Source organism: Lacerta agilis, chromosome 6, assembly GCF_009819535.1.
Source record: "Lacerta agilis isolate rLacAgi1 chromosome 6, rLacAgi1.pri, whole genome shotgun sequence".
Classification (NCBI taxonomy): domain Eukaryota; kingdom Metazoa; phylum Chordata; class Lepidosauria; order Squamata; family Lacertidae; genus Lacerta; species Lacerta agilis.
In genome coordinates, this window is record NC_046317.1 from 56,409,497 (window position 1) to 56,430,300 (window position 20,804).

Sequence of the window (20,804 nt, forward strand, 5' to 3'; positions counted from 1 at the left end):
CATTACTTCCAATACTTCACAGGCCTTTGCAGGCAGCTGGCAGAGTGGGCCACCTATTGACGCCATATCCATGCTTCCATTTCATTTTGAAAGGCAAAACAATATTGGTAGTTTCACGATGAATCTGAAGACAGACTTGACGGCATTTAAGATGGCAGGAAAGGATTATTTGGAAGCCAAATTTATGAGCCTAAGAATTATATAGTAGTGTTGTTTTGACCTAGAATGGAGCTGAATTAGTTTGTCATAACTGAGGAGAAATGCACCTCACCATTATACGAGATTAAAATCTAGATTGTAGTGAAATTTAGGAATGGCACTCGGTTAGTGTGAAAGAGTCTCTTTTACTTCATTGGTTAGAGCAAACTGCACCTGCTTAATTGCTATGTAAAGGTAAAGGTAAAGGTAAAGGTAAAGGTAAAGCTACCCCTGACAGTTAAGTCCAGTCGTGAACAACTCTGGGGTTGTGGCGCTCATCTCGTTTTACTGGCCAAGGGAGCCGGCGTTTGTCCGCAGACAGCTACCGGGTCATGTGGCCGGCATGACTAAGCCGCTTGTGACGAACCAGAGCAGCGCACGGAAACGCTGTTTACCTTCCCGCTGGAGCGGTACCTATTTATCTACTTGCACTTTGACGTGTTTTAGAACTGCTAGGTGGGCAGGAGCAGGGACCAAGCGACGGGAGCTCACCCCGTCGCGGGGTTTCAAACCGCCGACCTTCCGATCAGCAAGCCCTAGGCTCTGTGGTTTAAAAACCAAGCCTCTATAGGTAAATGCTGCTGGCCCCCTTGCCCTCTTGCAAGTCATTGTTCTAGCCTGAACATAGGATAAATAGTATGACTCAGGAACATAGGGAACTATTGGCCCATCTAGCTCAGTACTGTACTGTGTGCAGGGCTGGCTCTTCTGCAGCCAAAGGTGTGTGTGTGTGTGTGTGTGTAACAATCTAGTTGTTGGCCAGGGGCGAAAGAAAATTGAGGCAGTATCACGCAGAGGATGGGGATGTAACCATCTAGTTGTCTTGGCAATGAGGATGTGGCGGTGAGTGGCAGTTCGCCTGCCAAAGCAATGGCAGATTCTTCCCAATGCTGTGATATTTGTTGTTGTTGTTGTCGTCGTCCATCCATCTTGAGAGACAACGGACTGTGTTAGCAGCACCGATGTGACCTCCCCAGGACTCAAGCCTGGGCAGTGGATATGGAGGCCTACGGCTGTCCAGACAATGGACGCCCCCCAGCTTCCCTGCTGTGGTCCAAAGGAAAGCAGAGCAATACGTTAGGCACCAGCTTGGCTGCAGGAGTTTCTGGAAGGAGTCATACAAGGTGCCATCCAACCATCTTAAGGACTCCACTCCTGATTTGTGCAGGGTTTGCTCCTTGAGCCTTTTCTTTCCCCAAAGATATCCTGCAAGGCAGTGGAGGTTCCCACATTAGGCGGGAACAGGTGGCACGTGAAGTCTTGGTGCCAAACCAAAGGGACTGGGCAACTGCCAACAAGGGACGTCAATTCTCCCCTGGCCAATGAAGAATTTGACAGAGTGCCTGGAGCCCAGGGAATAGGAGAGGTTATACAGGGGTGATTGTGAAACCCTTACCTCAAATGAGGCCATAGCAAACATCCAGGGCCCATTGCCATGTCCCTTGCTTAGCTTTAGAAAGGAAGCCTTCGGACTATACACATATGCTTGGTTTGCTATGTAAAATGCATTTTCTGCATCAATACATAACACTTTTATGTCTAAAGTTATTCTCTAGGTGCATTTTAATGTATTGTAGCTCAGTTTAGTTATTAGAAAATACTAATAAGAGACAATTGAGGTTCTTGAATGAAAATACATTTCAATTTTTATTTTCCATAGTGTAAGCATTCAAAATAAGTGGTGCTGGGGACCCCTAAAATCTGTCTAATCCATAGATTGTACTGGTAGTTGGTGGCTTGGTATTTCTGCCTTTTAAAGTCTGGATAGAGAGCAACTCAGAACTTGTATGGACCAAAAAAAAAAAAAATAGCAAAAGGACTACCTAATTTCCCTGTTGATACATGAAAAATGAACAAAATATCATTTTGACTTCAGTTTTTAGCAACAGAGTAGACCATGCTGATTTTAAAAGTAGTTATTTTGAAGCAACAAGCTGTGTCTTCTCCCCAGGACTCTCTAACCACGTTTAGAGGGTATGTTATATTTAGGCCATAAAATGTTGACAGCGTATCTAACTTGCCTTTTTTATTAGTGCCCTAAATATTTTGAAGCTGCAGCTGTAATTTTCAGTGGAATGCGGAACAGCCAAGTAAGCATTGCCATAGATCCAAAAAATCTTGATTAAATTAGACGGAGGCTGGCTTAGGCGGGCAGGGGTGGGGTGGGGGGTGGGAACAGGACAAAGAGAGTCTTGAGTAGCCTGCTGTGGTATTCTGAGAGTTAATGTTCCAGTTAACTGTGGCAGTGACCTACGGCTCTGCACATGATTCATGAACAGACCCAAAGGTAGCAAGCAAAAGACTGTGAGTGTATGAGATAGGAGGAGGCAGTGTGTGTATTTTCATGCGCACATTTGTGTCTACTTTTGCTTTTCTAGTCCTTTTTGATGGGGGGAGGGAATGTTACACTAAGGCAGCAAGAAAGCAAGATATTGATCTTGAGGCAAGGCAGCCATGTAATAGCTTGCCCTTCAGCCAGCGTTGCTTTCTTAATGCTAAGCATATGGGCCTGTTAGGCTGAAGTTAGGTTTTTCTGCTCTACTATGTAACTCTTCCATGACCCCCAAGCCGTGGTCATCTGCAATGCATGTACAGCTGAATTTGCCCTTGGTCATTATTAGTTCAGTAAGAAGGCTCTTTGTGTGCCAGATTCTAAGCCTCTGTGAAATCAATCATTGTACACTGAGGTGGGAAACCTCACAGCTGAGGACCACATCTCCAGGCCTCCCTATCCAGCCCTCCCCCTGGAACAAACAAACAAAGTGCTTTTGACTTCCTGGAATGTGCTCAATGGAAAGTGGTGTGTGTGTGTGTGTGTGTGTGTAGAAACTTCTGTGTTTTGTGTGACTGGAATGTAGCTTCTTGTACAAATGAGCATTAAATAAATTCCCTGGTGTACTTTTGCTTCTGGCCCCACACTTTACTGGCATGTGGCCCCCAGAAGGTCCCTGTGTGTTTGTGGGGGGGGGTGTTGATTGTTAGGTTGAAAAAGTTCCCCCACTTATGTTTCCTTTCATATAATCATAGAATTGTAGAGTTGGAAGGGATCCTGAGGGTCATCTAGTCCAACCTCCTGCAATGCAGGAATCTCAGATAAAACATCCATGACAGATGGCCATCCAACATCTGCGTTAAGAACCTCCAAGGAAGGAGAGTCCACAACCTTGTGAGGGAGACTCAAATGTTTCATTAACTGATGAGAGGTTTGGGTACTGGCCTTTTTTCAGAATACCTTCATGCTTGGCAAATGCCCTGGAGAAACTTTAATTGTAGCCTTATTGGCCATAGTCTTTCCCTGCTTGTGCATTTGGGTTATGTTCAGCTACGTCTGGTTCGATTGCACTCTGAGAAATCCAGACTCTCATCTTTACTCAATAAATGTTTTCCGTCAGCATCATTAGGCATTTCCCTTTTGTCTTTTCAGTGCTTATGGCTCCATATCCTCCTAATTCAGATAGGTTTTGAGTTAGCCATTTTAATGAGCCTCACCCACTGGTTGTATTGGGAGTTGCTATGATTTGGAACTTCTGAAATCACATTTGCTTTTGTGACTGTAATGTTTCCTACTTGACTTTCTCTGCTACTTATACTCTCATTTTAATTATGCATAATCTGTCAGTTTGCCTTCCTTCCTTTTATGCATTTCTTCTTTCCTCTTCAACCTGACCTTTAAGCTCAGAAGCATCAAGCATGCTGATCTTCTACAGGTCCTTAAACAATTGCTCCCTGCACACATTTGCATGGTCTATAAATATCTACAAGTAGTAGTATGGAACTAACCATTTTCTGAAATGACACTGGCCTGGCCAGTAGATAATTATTCTGAAATTGTGTGTGTGTGTGTGTGTGTGTGTGTGTGTGTGTGTAACAATTAAGCATTAGTAGAATTAAAAGTATGCATTTGAAATATCATGTACTGATTGCTACAATAAAAGCATCACAGCACTGTACTTTCCTTAAAAGTAAGTGGCCCCGTTAGAGAAGAAAGTTCCAAAGGGCTGATTGTAGCAAATGGTGGCAAGCAGTCATAAAAACAGGAAGGATAAAATTGCAAGATAATAAGATAATGTTCAAAATAATCTTAGAAAGCTTTAAAAAGAATGAATGGCGTAGAATATATTCCATAGTGACAAGGTTCATTTTTCTCCCAAACATTCCTAAATGTTGCCTAATAAACTCATATTTAGTGGGAATTTACCTACCATGGCTAGTTTGGTCATATAAATCTCAAGCTGCCCCGAAGCAGAGGCAAAGTCAGAGGGGGTCCTCATCACTCCTGGTGGCACATGTTTTATGTGTCAGTTTTTCAGAAAGGGCAATGAGCATGACTTATACGCACCCTTTCACCCTTGAGAGATCACTAGACAAGCAACAACCAACAAATATAGAAGTAATCATTGAGAAGTAAGGCCAGCATTGGCACCATCAAAAATTGATAAGAGACATAGTCAAAACAAAATAAAATAAAAAATTCATTCCAGTAGCACCAACTAAGTTTGTTCTTGGTATGAGCTTTCGTGTGCATGCACACTATCTGAAGAAGTGTGCATGCACACAAAAGCTCATACCAAGAGCAAACTTAGTTGGTCTCTAAGGTGCTACTGGAAGGAATTTTTTATTTTATTTTGTTTTGACTATGGCAGACCAACATGGCTACCTACCTGTAACTGATAAGAGACATAGTAAGCAGGTCACCTTGGATGCTAAACTAACAATTATACCAGTCTCCATTGCAACCTGCTTGTGTAAGGTATGTGGTATGTGGTAACTTGTGTACATAATTACACCCCCCACCATATATGCCAATATGTACCACATACCTTACATTACATAGCTGTCAACTTTCCCCCCTTTTTAAGGGAAATTCCCTTATTCCGAATAGGATTCCTCACAAGAAAAAGGAAAAGTTGACAGCTATGCCTTACAACCCCCCACCAGCATTACGGGGGACCAGATATTACAATGTGAGCAAGTCTGACACAGTTTAAAAACTAGCGGTGGACCATCTTCAAAGAAGAAGAAGAAGAAGAAGAAGGAGGAGGAGGAGGGTTTGGATTTGATATCCCGCTTTATCACTACCCTAAGGAGTCTCAAAGTGGCTAACATTCTCCTTTCCCCTCCTCCCCCACAACAAACACTCTGTGAGGTGAGTGGGGCTGAGAGACTTCAGAGAAGTGTGACTAGCCCAAGGTCACCCAGCAGCTGCATGTGGAGGAGCAGAGACGCGAACCCAGTTCACCAGATTACGAAACTAGCGCTCTTAACCACTACACCACACTGGTGTTAACAAGCACCTAATGTTAGCAAGCTTGAACCTCAAGCAACAAGCCAACCATATCTTTTTATTATTATTAAGTTTTACAATTTAATCAACATAATCCATCAACATAAATCACAACAAGAAATAAACATACATCCCCTTTCCTCCCCCTCCCCCCACCCAGGGACTTCCCTCAACCTCCCCTTCTGGTTCTTTTTAATACTTTCTCATTCTGCATATTTTAATATATCTTAATATATTCTCCTTTGCCTAAATGCTCTATTCCCCCCCCCCCATTTTTTTTATACCAAACCATTAAAATCCCATATTATAATTATTTGTTTTCAAATCAGCCAACCAGATCTTAAGCCATTTGGAATTTTTCACTTTGCCTGTAGGTTCCATCTCCTACACTGATTTCAAAGTAGTAAATGGAAAGGACTGGGATTCACTCAGAAACGCAGGGGCTTAGTGATATACCGTATATCCCCTACTGATAAAATACGAATTACTAAGCATTTTAGTCAAAAAAGGTTTGAGTGTCATTTGTCTGTCTTGATAACTCAGATTAAGAAAATGACTATTATACTAATTGATGGTGCTCTTCACAACAGGGACCACCTTTGTTCTGAAAAAGTATTGGAGAATATTGCTGCAAAAATCCTCAGTTGGATATTTTTCTTTCTAAGTCTAGCAATTATAAGAGCAGAGTGCATTTCTTTGCCAGGCTTCAGGACTTTGTTTATTTACTTCGCAATGCATCTGGCTACCCAAGGTTGGTGGTGTGAAACCTGGGGGCATGAGTTGAACTAGTGCATGGAAACTCAAGCCATTTCAACATCCTGGTCATTCTGCTTGCTTTCTTGTTTGCTTACTCATTCAATAATACTTTGAGGCATCACTATTGAATAACATCAGCTGTTTAATAAATTGGTGAGATGACTCTGTATGAAGGCTGAGATCAAATTAAGTACACTTTTTAAAAAGTTGAACATATAATGAAGTTGTAGAATGAAATAATAATTAGTTGGGTTATTCAAAGAGGGAAGTATAATGTAGAGAATTACCGTACTTTTCTGTGTATGAGACTTAAGGTTTTTTTAATTAAAAATTATGTTCAAAATTGTGGGTCATCTTATACATGGATACAATCTCCCCCCATTTTCTCAATTTGGAGTCCCCCAAAATAAGGTGCATCTTATACATGGGGGTGTGTTATACACTGAAAAATATGGTACCATCTAGTCCATTTCAATGTTGGTTTCTTTCCAGGGTGTTCATTCTATGTACATTTACTGGCTGACAAAAAAGTGCTCGAGGAATTCTCATTAACGATTAGTGTTTGTTGCCCAGTTGATAAGAGAACTTGTTTGGGTGCATTATGAAAGCAAAATAAAGCAAATAAATTAATGTATGTAAGTTAAAAAACTGACCATTTCTAGATTTCTTGTTCCTTTATCTAATTAGAACTAGCTTCTGTTAAATGCAGATTAATGAACACTATGGATTACCACTTTCATCTGTTGTGGGAATTCTTCTGAAACAAAGAATGTAGCCAGTTTCAAAGGCCTCTCCTGCTTGTTCTACAGGGAGGTGATCAATCAGAAAAATCATTTACAATTAGATTACATTTTGTTCCCCCACTGTTCCTTGTTAATGTTTCTGCCTTTTGTAATCTGAACTAAATTGTGTTAGGAAACCCTTAGTCAATTGACTGCTTTCTTTTTCATAACTTGATGCTTTGATTTCAGAGCAAGGGGTTGGGTCATACTGTATACATCTTTTCATTGCTGTGCAGCAGATGAAATGTGGCCTGTTTGCCTAACCCTGGTTAGCAATCAGAAGCTTGTGGGTTTCTTTCCTTATGTTGGCATTTTCCCTCTTTCCACTTCTGGAACTAACTCCAATGAACACTGCACTGGTGTTTAGTGCTAAATCACAATTTTCTATAGCAATTTTCATACCTTCATATAGTGGGCATGTAGGAGGCCACCAGGAAGGAAGGGTGAGGCTTTCAGATATCTGAGGGAGATCAGATTTGGAGCAGTGATGGCCATGGACAGTAATATATCTGGATATGAGGGCAGAGATTGGGACCAAAGCAGTGGGGAGCTTTAAGGCATAAGGATTTTGTACCAGGGCAGAAGTGAATGGGAAACCAAGGTAGGTATTTGAGAAGAGGCATCACATGGACAGAATGATGAGAGGTGAACCATCTGAGCAGCAGAATTCTGGGCTAGAATTGGGTTTTGCTTTGTTTCAGCACCACAGATGCACACAAACATCTGAAGATGCTTTCCAATCAGTTATATTTATAATTAACTGCTATTCAAGCAAAGGGGAAATTATGAGCTTTCTTCATCATATAAGATGGGTGTGGGGAAACTTCTGATCTTACAGATGTTGTTGGACTCTGGTTTCCATAATCAGAAATGGGGAACTTGTGGACCATGCAAAGAAGGAGTTATGGGTCAGAGAAGCATAGATATGTTGTGGGCATTGTTTTTATATATGTTTAATTGACATAATTCAATTTTTAAAAAATCAGTGCATAGGTGACTACAGTTTATAAATACATGGTAGTGTTCTTGTAATGCTGGTTAATGTGGCTTCCAGTGCGTGAATGTTCCAGAGCATTGAAATTAAGACATTATTTAAGAAGTTGAGTATCCTGGGGAGTGCATATTGCATGCCTCTGAACAAGAAACAGCTTATAACCAAATATTATGTCAAATAGCATGTTTCAGCAGGCTTGGCAAACTTGCCCTGTTATGTGCTGCCCTCCCTCAGGGATCTGAATAAATTACTTTGAATGCAAACCATAGCCGGCATTGTGTTGCCTTTTCTGCTTTGTTTCTCATATTCCCTGTATAAAAGTAACACAAAGTAGGTGGATCACATCATTGACATGACTCAGATTTATATTACTTGACAGTGGGCATACATACCCGCCTTGTTGGAACAGAGGGAAAGCTAAAATGACCTCAAGTAAAGCCATTTTCTATGCTCTTGTCATCATTTGCTCCCCGCTGACCCCATTATTGGATGCATAACCAAAGCAACAACTACTGTATTACAAAACAAAATAAAATAAAAAATTCCTTCCAGAGCACCTTAGAGACCAACTAAGTTTGTTCTCTAAGGTGCTACTGGAAGGAATTTTTAATTTTATTTTGTTTTGACTATGGCAGACCAACACGGCTACCTACCTGTTACTGTATTACAATCAGTGCTGGCAGCTGGCACCCGGCACCCTGTGCCAGACTGTGAATGTCCCATTCTTCCTCTCACTTCTGGCAGCATTAATCAGAAACTTCCAGCAACATTGGACCTTAGGTTCAAGCATGGCATGCATTGATAGTCCCCATCTTTGAAAAGTACCCACTTTCTTTCCCCCCATGAGTTTATAATAGAGTGTAGTATTTTCCCTCAGTCCCTTCCTATCCAGATTCTTCTTGGTTCTGGACAGTTTTAAGGTTCTCCACTTTCTTGCTTGGGATGGGACAATGAAGCATTTCTGGAAAAGGGCTGTCAGTTGTCTTTCTCTGTAGGGATATCAAAACAATGTGTCTATGCTGGTTACACTCTCTGTCACTTTTTCAGAGGCTACAAACTTGCTTGTGTCAATATTCAGGTGCGAACATTAGCTCCATTCAGGGGCATAGCTCACGGGGGCAGGATGGCAATCTGTGCCCAGGAGTGGTACGACAATCCGCCCAGGGAGTCCGTCTGGCAGACGCAAGCCCCATGCTGCCATTTTGGGCAGCGTGGAGCTCAAGCCACTGCATCACTCCCAGGAGAGAGGTGTGGCTCGGGTGCGCTGCAGGCCAGGCCCCGCGGTATGCCATTTTGTCACCCCCTCAGGGATGACACCCAGGGCGGACGGCACCCCTCCCCTTCCTATGCCCCTGGCTCCATTTGTTGCATTATGGAATCCTTTTATTTTGAACAACTAGAACCTGAAACCAAGATGTTGCAGAGTATCCCCAGCACCAAAAGGAGACAACTGTGGAATACTGGTATTATTCAGGTCTCTTGAGAGTGGGGAGATTCAGGAAGCAGAAAGAGGAAAGGACACCTTTCTGTGGCACTAGAGAGTTCGGGTTTGGGCTGACTGTCAGCCCCAAATCAAGGCAGTTTATTGCTTTATATTGGTTCTGATGAGAATCCAGAGAGTGCAAAATGTGTCTCTCTTCCATTATACGTGAAACATTCCTATAGGGGCGAGGAGGAGATCTTTTTTACCCTTATGACATGCATAAAGATGCTTACTATGCAAATGTGCTGCCCTTCAAATATTTAAGGACTCAAATTCCCATCAGCCACATCTACTGTAGCACAGCCAATTTATAGGGTGATGGGAGCTTGTATTCTGCAATGTGTTATCCCATACTTGCTGCCCTGGCTATAAGTTGTCAGCAGTTTATGAAGGTCATTTCCTTCTTTCAACCTTAGAACCCTGCTGGATCTTGCTCATACAGTGGGCTTCCTTGCTAGGTTGTCCTCTAGGATTACATTTCTTTCCTCTATAGGATCAACTGCCATCAATAGTCCTGGAAGCTCATAGATCTTTTTCATGGTATTGGGTGGCTCTTGGAGAAGGGGACGACAGAGGATGAGATGGTTGGACAGTGTTCTCGAAGCAACTAGCATGAGTTTGGCCAAACTGCGGGAGGCAGTGGAGGATAGGGGTGCCTGGCGTGCTCTGGTCCATGGGGTCACGAAGAGTCGGACACGACTGAACGACTGAACAACAACATTTAACCTCCAGATAGACACTCTGAACTTCCCATATGCCTTAGGGTGGAAACTGTGGAAACAGAATGCTGAACTATGTAAGGCTTTGTTCTGTTCCAGCTGGGTTCATCTTATAGTTATGAGTTGAGGTCACCTGAGTTAACTATTAAAGGGAATGATAAAGTTTATGAGCCTTAGCCAGGCAGATACATACCACCATCAAGTGCAAGTAAGCTTTCTTTAAAAACTGCCACTGTTAATGGCAGTTTCCAGCGAGGAGGGAATGCTTCTGGGCTTCTAACATGTATTTCCAAAGCTGTAACTGAAATATAAAAACCTAGAAAATTGGAACAAAATAAAAAAAATCCCTTCCAGTAGCACCTTAGAGACCAACTAAGTTTGTTATTGGTATGAGCTTGCGTGTGCATGCACACTTCTTCAGATACATGTACACAAAAGCTCATACCAATAACAAACTTACAGTAGTTGGCCTCTAAGGTGCTACTGGAAGGAAAAAATATATTTTGTTTCGACTATGGCAGACTAACACGGCTACCTACCTGTAACTAGAAACTTGGATTTCATCTTAAAAATCATGATGATTCAATAACCTTTGAATGCATTAAATATTTAAGTTGGCTAAAATCTTCTTTGCTTTATGTTGAAGTAAATTGAGTCAGAGTTCCTTGTTTAGAAAAGTTTAAATTATGACTTCCACACTGAGTGCTGTGTGTGCGTGCTTATGAATGCTAAGAAAGCAAGTTGGAATTTGGCTACCCCCTTCAATCCCCCTCCAATTTTATATTCCTAACCATTTATTCATTTAATCTTTCATTTAATACTCATGAAAAGTAGAAAGATTCACATTGGCTTTGGCCTGATAGTTGTATCTAAGTAAAGTCAGTTATAAAAAGGCTGATAGAGGAATTAAGATGTTAAGAAAGACTCAAGTGCTAAAGATGCACATTTGGCAGGTTTTCTTCTGGGTAACATTTGGCATGGAATGCAGATACAGATGCAATTGGACAATTATGGCTGTCTAGATAGGAGCAAATATAAACTTGGAAGTTCTACTTAAAACAGTCATGAAAACAATAATTCTAATTGACTGAGATTTTTTGGTTCAAAATTCCCTACGGTCTAAGTGGAACTTCAGCTTTGCAAGAAATTAAACATAAATATACAATGCAGGAAGAGATTGTTTTATTGCTTGAAGTTTTCATCCCCTCCGATGAAAATGTAGAGAAAACCTTGGTATAGCAATAGGTCAGGATTCTGATAAGGGGGGGGGGAGAGTGAACTTTTATTTAGGATAAATATTTATATCCTGGCTTTTCATAAGTCATGCTCAAGATTCTTAACAATAACAAAACCATAAAATTAATTATCTTAATTATTAAGATCATATCAGAATCTATCACATTGAAAAATAAAAACCAATAAATAGACAGTGTTAAAATTTGGAACAGTGCCTTCAAAGTATTTGTTTAACAAGGGTAACAGACACAAATGTCTGAAACTGCCTCTTAAAGGCTGAGAGAGAGAGAGAGAGAGAGAGAGAGAGAGAGAGAGAGAGTCAGTGATAGAGAGGGGAATCCTTTTCATAGCAAGCAGTAAATTTTCCACTTAGAGGACCAAGAGGAGTCTTGTTAGCTCAGACTAAATGCCCATCTAAGTCAACCTGTGTCAGTTTAATGCCCTTCACATGTTTTGGACTAAAACTTCCACTGGCCATTTACCTCTAAATGAAAAATATATCACTTGCTTTAAGACTGGATTCATTCACATGCACACAGAGGTTGGTGAGGCTGTTTTGCTTTAGCATCCTATTTCACAGTGGCTAAACAAATACCTTTGGGAAGCAGATTTTGATGGCTGCTCATAGCTGTTAATGATGGCTGTCCTCCCTGAATTAATCGAAACCGTTTTTTTTATGCCACCTAAGCCAGTGACCATCACCACATCTTATAGCAGTGAATTCCATAAATTAATTGCATTCTGTGAAGAACTACTTCCTGGATCATCTGCTAATCAATGTCATTAGATGACTTGAAGTTCTAGGATTATGAGAGCACAGGAAATTTCTCACTATCCATTTTCTCCACACCATGTAACTGTTATAAACATCTATCATGTAAATAGAAGGGGAAGAAATGGAGGCAGTGAGAGATTTCACTTTCTTGGGTTCCATGATCACTGCGGATGGTGACAGCAGTCACGAAATTAGAAGACGCCTGCTTCTTGGGAGAAAAGCAATGACAAACCTAGACAGCATCTTAAAAAGCAAAGACATCACCTTGCCGACAAAGGTCCGTATAGTTAAAGCTATGGTTTTCCCAGTAGTAATGTACGGAAGTGAGAGCTGGACCATCAAGAAGGCTGATCGCCGAAGAATTGATGCTTTTGAATTATGGTGCTGGAGGAGACTCTTGAGAGTCCCATGGACTGCAAGAAGATCAAACCTATCCATTCTCAAAGAAATCAGCCCTGAGTGCTCACTAGAAGGACAGATCCTGAAGTTGAGGCTCCAGTACTTTGGCCACCTCATGAGAAGAGAAGACTCCCTAGAAAAGACCCTGATGTTGGGAAAGATGGAGGGCAAAAGGAGAAGGGGACGACAGAGGATGAGATGGTTGGACAGTGTTCTCGAAGCTACTAACATGAGTTTGGCCAAACTGCGAGAGGCAGTGAAGGATAGGCGTGCCTGGCGTGCTCTGGTCCATGGGGTCACGAAGAGTCGGACACGACTGAACGACTGAACAACAACATCATGTCTCCTCTATCCTTAAGGGTATTTTTTCTAATCAAAATTAAACTGGAAGGTACTCCCAGCACCTTGATAAGAATATGAGAAGAATCTGCTAGATCAGCCCATAGGTATCTGGTCTTACACTTACAATCATGCTCTTACACTTACAAACCAGATGGCTTTGGGAAGCCTGCAAGCAGGACTCAAGTACAAGAGCACTCTCCCCTCCAGTGGTTTCCACAACTGGCATTCAGAAGCTTACAGTTTTATTCCTAATGATCCACAACATAGAATTTGCCCCTTTCACAGCTGCTGCACACTGGGTCAACATCTTCATCTTCACTATGACCCCATGAGCATATATGTGAAGTTAAGATTTATTTATTTATTGCCCCAACATGCAAAACAACACATGTTGAATTGTATTTGCGATTTTATGGCCCATTCACACAGTTTGAAGAGATCCTTTTGGAGCATTTTGCAATCCTCATTTGTTTTAATGACCCTGAACAACTTTGTATCATCAGCAAACTTGGCCACTTCGCTGCTCACATCATGGCTGCCGACTTCTGCTCTTACATTATAGTTTCTTAGTTGGGACCATCAAAACATTATGCAATTATTACAGATGTGGTCTCACTGTCAGTTTTTATGAAGTCATGGTTCTTGTTGGTTTTATATAATAATCCCTGGCATGGAATTCACCTTTCTCATAGCTGTCACATACTGAATTAACAATTTCATCAAACCATCTGCTACAGGCCCAGCATCATTTCCCAACTTTCCTAAGAGTGCAAGACCATCGCCAATAATAATAATGCATCCCATAAAAGGCAAAAGCAAAGACATCTCTCTCACGACATGTCCAAGTCTATGCCAGGGACAAGGCAATATGATATAGTCAAAAGGAAAGCCCTAAAGGGATTCCCCAAGGATTGTTGCTGCTGTGCCACGATGGAGGTTTGAGACCATAGGAAAGCTAGATTTGACACCTGGGAACACACAAGGCAAAACAAACAAACAACAACAAAAAACCTGCATATCTGCTAACTGTAAAGCATGGACCACTATTGAGAGTCCAGCCCCACCCCCAGAAACCTCACACATACATCACAGAAGGGGTGTAGCCCAAGACCACCACCCCATACCTCATGCCTACATCACCAAAAAGGCAGTCTCCAACAGATTTCAAGAGAAATCTGAGTGCCCTTGTTTACCTTCTGTCTGCCAGTTTGTGATGCCTTATCTGATTGCCTTTTCTCAGTAGCCTGGCCATTCCTTTGAGATGGTAATCTCTTTTAATTTCTGGGACAATGGAAAAGCTCCCTCACCCCCTCCTTCCTTGCAGAGACCCATTTGGCAAACATTTGGCCAGTTTTCAGAGTCAAAATGGTGTCAAGCCTGTCTTCCTGTGCTGCTTCAGACATGGCCTATTCATGCACATGTTTACAATTCCCCCCATTGCGGCTTAATAATTGTGCTTGTACACATGGCTCTGGGTCCCTCCCCGGCTCTCCTGTGTGTGGGGAGGTCAACCCTGTTGCAACAGAACAATAAAGATCAAGCTTACTAGCTGCTTTGCTTCTAATTATTTTCTGGTTGGCCTCTGTTTTTTACTCCTACCGATGGAGAACCTGCAAAGGACTTTGCAAGGGCTCTTGTGTACCCCATAAGGGAATAAGGGCAGATTTTTGTTTGTAACACTAGCTAGACAGTTTCCTAGTAAGCGGTTGAGAAGATTCTTCTTTAAAATAAAATGGACTACATTTGCTTATGATGGAGTTTTGTTTCGCCTCCCCTCACCCAAATTTCTTCTCCATTGTATAGGATTGTAGGGAAGAAGCAGCTTTTAGGGGAGTGGGAACAGGGGTGAGAGTCATACCAGGTTTCACATGGTAAATAATTGTCTCTTTGTCCTCCTGGTCAGGTTTTTAGTCGGGGAATTTCCCCCTGACATGCCCAGTTTCCTTCTCTGTCATGCTTTCAGGCAGCTAATTACATTTTTTTAAAGGGTGTAATGTAGGGCACTCTAGATCAGAGAGCCACTGTTCCAGCTTCCTTTACGCACCATAGTAATCTTGGGTGAGCGTTACAAGACTACGATTGTTAACTGTGCCTCTGTGTCAGCAATGCTTTGGGTTTCCAAAGGCCCCTTTCATTTTAAACAGTGTAGAGTTTCACTTGGCTTATGAAGTACAATACCAGTCTCCATAGGGAGCCATGGCTAAAGCAGTAAGTCACAATCATTTCAACAGCCTGTTCAAATAAACAAGGATGCTGTTTGATACATCCCTTCTTAGAAGGGTTGTTGGGAAGAAAGGAAACATCTGCCTGGATATAATTGTCATTTTATTGGTTTTATTCTCTCCCCATTGTGATGTATTGAGCCATGCGATTGCATAATTGTGCAACTATTATATGCTGTTGTGCAATAAATGTAAAGAGACTTCTCTTGATCCCTGGCACTACTACTTTTCTGTTTAGAAAGTGAAAATACTATTTTAGGATGTTAAACAGCTGTGGAAGGAAAGAGAAGGACAATGCGTTGGCCAGCAGTAGAAGTAGTAAGCAAGTGTGTGATTATAGTTTTCTGTTCAGAAGCCAGTCACCCCCCCCATGAGGTGACTATTTTTTATACTCACCTTAATGATATATCTTACAGAGGGTGCATCCATGGTTCAACAGCTGCAAATCAACAGGTCCTTAGTGTGCTGAATTCATAATTATTTTTTTCTTTAACCATTCATACAGTGAGGACCCACCTTAACAAGATTACAGATTGCCACCCTATTGTGGGAAAGATAGTGGGGGGAATGGAATGCAGACTCTGGAAGACAAGGATTTGCTGTCTTCGCAGCAACTGAGAAGTAAAAAGCAAATGACTGGATAGGTTGAAGATGGTGAAGGCCGATGCAATGATGAGATGCTCATTGGTATTGTTTGTGGAAACAGTTTATGCTTCTTTGCTTAGCTCTTGTAAACTATTTTGACAAGTGGGGCACATCTCTTTCAATATGGGTATATTGCTATTTAAAACCACCCCACCCAAAAAACCCTGACTGTTGCCATGTGCCAATTTTAAATGAATAAATACATACTTTAAAATAGAGAGTGAATGGATCCAGCTAAACCCCGGTTTGACAGTCCATCACATTTGTTTGTGGCTTTCCTTTATTTGTTTCTGGTGCTAATAAATCCTACTAAAGTGAGCAAATTCATGAGTCACATTGTATGAGGTTTAACTTGGTGGCTCAATTACCCAAGTGCCCCCTACTATGGAGTAAAGTATGTCAATACAGATACAAGTGCCTTGTTGTTCTTTTCTGTTTAAAAATAGGTAAGTGTATTGTCAGTGGAGGAAAATCTCACATCTGGGCCCTTGGCACATGCTGAAACTTGACTGTGTGTGGATATGAAGTGCCTTGGGTGTGGTTTCTTTTGTCTTCTCTCTTGGCACTAAGTGTGGATTCTAAAATAAGAGTAAATGTGGTTTGCACAGGTTGTGACAAAACAAAACTTCCTTTCTTGGGTTTGGTGGTCATATTCATTGGAACTTGCCACTAAGCATATGGACTTAAGAAGAGCCTTGCTGGATCAGACCAAAGACTCAACAAGTCTAGCATCCTGTTATCGTAGTGCCTATGAGAAGCCGCAAGCGGGACCTGAGCACAACAGCTCTCAAGCTGCAGAAAAGCCATTATTTAACACAGCTTTCCCCTTGCTCCAAATGTCAAAGAATGATTTACATAAAAACAAAGGGAGATGTACTTTCCAGCCTCCCAGCTTGGCACACCATTCTTCCTCCTCCCCCAGAATTGAAACACACCTTTGAAATAAGGCCTGAAATCTTCTAATGGCCAGGCTCTCCATCTTATCTGACTGTACTTTCCCCACAATTCCAATTTGTTGGCTTATGTGGATTCCGCTTTCAAAAAAAAGAAAAGAAAAAAGCATTGGATGTTAGCATAGCCATGTGCTGCCTCTGACAGCGGCCAGAGTTTCCTTTGCAGAGATGAATGCTTGCTTCGACTACACACTACCAGCATTTGGCTGGCTTTGTGTGCAGCCTATTGCATTTTATTAAAATAGGTTGTTTAATTTGAATGTAATTGGAGCTAAGCTGAGTGTTTATTGGATTTGCCAGTGTGAATAATGACAATCAATTGTGTCTGAATTATTGTGACAATCATGGCATGTTTGCAGCCCCCGCCACCACCTTGCCCCTGTTTTCCTCTCTTTTCTTCCAGTTAACCTTTTCTGGTTCTTTTGTATTCCAGAGCAAAGAAGTGGGGCAGCAGCTCCAGGAAGACTTGATGAAGGTCCTGAATGAGCTCTACACGGTAAATCAAGTTGCTTTCTTGGCTCCTTTTCAGAAAGTAGGAAAGAAATGTTTGACTTTACCCTGCCTGCTGCAACAGCAGCAATCAAGCATTGGAAGTGATAAATGGCTGCAGTCTGTACTGAAGCAGTGTGTTGTTTGCTAGTTGGTTATGTACTGTAAATTTCTCTCCCCCCCCTTTTTGTTCCATTTTTATCCTCTGCCTGCATCTCTATTGCTTTTCCTCATGTCGTCTGATTACGTTCCACATCAGGCTGTGAATACTAGTGGAGACTTGGGGTGCATCATTGAGACTGTGCACAGTATAATAACTGCAGCTCTGAGATCAGCTTTGGCTGCAAGCATGCCACATACAATTGGTTCCATTCATTCCATATGCAGGAATGCACTAACTTCGTCATGCAGTTATTTTCCCACAATCATGATTTATAGTAGATGCTTGCATATCACTTACTGCTTTAAGTCTGCCTTCTTAGAAGGCAGGGTGGCAGCAGGTTTTAGATTTCTTAAATATATTGAGGCAGTAATGTTTATTACAACTCAACATGCTGCATCAGCTATAGTTCTGTACCTGGACCCCAGGGTGGATAAAACTAGAGAGTCTGCAAAGACACAGCCTTGCTGTCAGTTCAGTGCATATGAGCCTTCAGAAATGCTATCTCTATATACCAAATGTATCTTAATAATAAAATAAACTAGTATAAGCCCAGAGAAATGCCAGATGTATTATCCCTATACTATAGATCGATGGTAAAGTTCACACAGTTATTGCACGTGGGGGGGGGGGATCTTTCCCAACCAGCATCATGCAGTGTGGACTCTGTATTTGGTAATTTTTCATTTTCTTAATTTAATTGAATTTTTGCACTAATTTTAGCCTTTGTGATCCACAAATCCGCTATTCAAAAAGACCACCAAATGTTATTCCCTTCATTATCATTGCTGCCTTGGGCCTCCTTTGGAAGGGCAGGATATAAATTTAATGAACCAATCAAATCAATATATAAGCACAACTGATAACTCAACCACTAGTGAAAATCTTACAAAGAAAGCTTGTCTGGTACCATATATTTTTCATTTTGGAGTACTCCATGCATTCTGGCACTGGTGAAGGGGAGTTAATGCCATCTATAAGAAATCCATGTCTTGCACCAAGAGACCTGTCTTATTTGGTATTGTTAGCACAGGCATAGGCAAACTCAGCCCTCCAGATGTTTTGGGACTACAGTTCCCATCACCCCCAACCACTGGTCCTGTTAGCTAGGGATCATGGGAGTTGTATTCCCAAAACATCTGGAGGGCTGAGTTTGCCTATGCTTGTATTAGCATCTGGTGTTGGGCCAGAGAGATACGCCAGTGATTCTTCTGTTAAACTGGCAATCCTGCTGCCCATCATTCTCCCTGGCTGAGGTGGTCTTGTGTGTGTTCTGTTGGTGAACCCCTTGGGGATTTCAGTAGTCACATGGAGATTACTTTAGGGATCCAGCTCAGGACTTCATGGCTGCCATGATAACCACAGGGCTGCCTTGGAATATAATTGATCCCACACATTTATCAGGTCACACTATTGATCTAGTTTTCGCCAACATAGCGCCGGGGGGGGGGGGTAATGAGTTGGAAATTCATTGGAGGGAGGGCTTTCTGTAACCACATTATCATGGTCTGATTGCTACTCTGTTTAGTTGGTAACTACTCCCCTCTGCAGGTGAGGACCCCCAGACCTGAGGGGGTCCCTGACTACCGTGATGCCGTTTCTGGTTGATATGGATTGCACTCCTGTTTTACATTTACTGTATCTAGAATGTTGTTTTATTTATAAGTGTATTGTATTGGTTTTTTGTTTGTTGTTACCTTCTGATTTAGAACCCTGCTGTTTTCATAGATGAAAGGTGGTCTTGATTTTTTTTAACCGACCCTTCTTTAATACATAAATAAATTAATAGAACCTGACGATTTCTGGTGGCTCCTGATGCTTTGCCAGTGCAGTCTGGTGTGCTGCATGTGTGCAGGGAAACTCCTGTTCCTGCGTACATAAAGCCCCTTAATTTGAAGCTGCTAGTAGATCTGCAGCTGCTGAAAAGCAACAGAGAGTCACGTCAGTGGTTGCCCTGCCCTTTCATTTACTGTGCAGCACAATCACTGGGTCAGACAGCAGCAACTGCATTATCGAGGGTTCATTTGTCTCCACATCAACCAGTGTCACACATGCTGTCATCTTTCAGCAATTTCTGATGGTTACTTAGGCTCGGGTGGCAAGAAGGTAGATGGGGATGTACCAATGTGGAGTGATTTATAGCAGATCGGCAAGGTTTCAGTCTACCGATGGTTTCACGGTATTAGCAACAAAAAGGCTCCCCCCCCCCCGCCAGCTCTAAATGAAACTGCTGAGATCAAGAAAGTCAGCAGTGGGGAGAGAAGCAGATTTTTGTTTCCCTGTAAGGTTTGTTCTTGTATTGAAAGCAAATTCCTATGCTGGGTATGTGCCCAAAAGCATCATTTTGCTTAATTCTAAGAGCAAAATCCCCCCCCCCCCCCCACTATTTTGTATCTGGCTCTGATTGGTGCCTCTCAGGGTTCTAGTAAACAAAACATAGACGTTGCAAGCCAGAAGTCTGTGCATCCCTGAATTGTTTATTTCCTTACATTAATATCCTGCTTTTGTTCCAACATGCAAACTAAGGCAGCATACACACATGTCATCCAGATACTAACTAGATCTGGATCTACTTGGCTGCAGGAAGGTGGTGGCTTTCCATGTCTTCTGACCATTCCCTGGAACTTAGGCAAAAAACTCTCTCTCTCTCTGGTTTGAGGCCTGCCAATGAACTGCGGCAACATTTGAGCCAGGATCTTCAGGCTCACAGTTTGTATGCTTAGCTGTTACGCAACCAGCTTTCTGTTTTAATGCCTTTCTGCTCAGCAGTATAGCTAGTAAGAGGAACAAGGAAGAGTCATTGCCTGGAGAGAAAGAAGAAAGTGTTAATAAAAGTCTCCCATGCAAGACATTTCTTCTTGCACAGCTGAATGGGATATGTTCAGCGTTGATTAAATCTGTCTACACAGCAACTGTGACCAAATTGCCTCTATTTTTGGAAACAGTTGTGCAAATGTTTTCTTTGGGGTTACTGCTCAAAAGAGGGGGTGCTCTTGGATTCTACCTAGTCAACAGGGGTCGCTGCAGTGCCAAAGTCTTTTTTTCCAATCTGTGAAAAGATGCTTTAGGAATGTTCTTGTTACCCAAAGCACATTAACTCTGACACAGAGCAGGGGTTATTAAACACTAAGTTTAGATCTAGAATGATTTTGGAGAACCAATGTGAATCAGCAAATTACAGAGGAATAGAGGTTATGTTTTATTGTGGCCAAATGTTTGGAAATGCCTTTTTAAAGCTGCATTTCAGGACCTTTACTGCCTGGTGTGGTGCAATGGAATTTTTAGTACTTAGCTAAATTCCAGCTGCAGATGTTTAGCATTTTGAACGCTAGGCTGGTGTGGCGACATAACAGCAGCACTCTGCAGG

The 20,804-nt window shown here is 41.9% G+C and overlaps 1 protein-coding gene across 4 annotated transcripts in view; it reads left to right on the forward strand.

Annotated features, from left to right (window-relative positions):
* The window catches only part of SRGAP2 (SLIT-ROBO Rho GTPase activating protein 2), a 192,917-nt gene that overhangs the window by 95,616 nt on the left and 76,497 nt on the right, over window positions 1-20,804 (forward strand). For all 4 annotated transcript variants that reach the window (XM_033152860.1, XM_033152862.1, XM_033152863.1 and 1 more), the window contains exon 5: window positions 17,222-17,284. In XM_033152860.1, coding sequence (XP_033008751.1) covers window positions 17,222-17,284 — 63 coding nt within the window. The remainder of the gene's footprint in view (window positions 1-17,221; window positions 17,285-20,804) is intronic.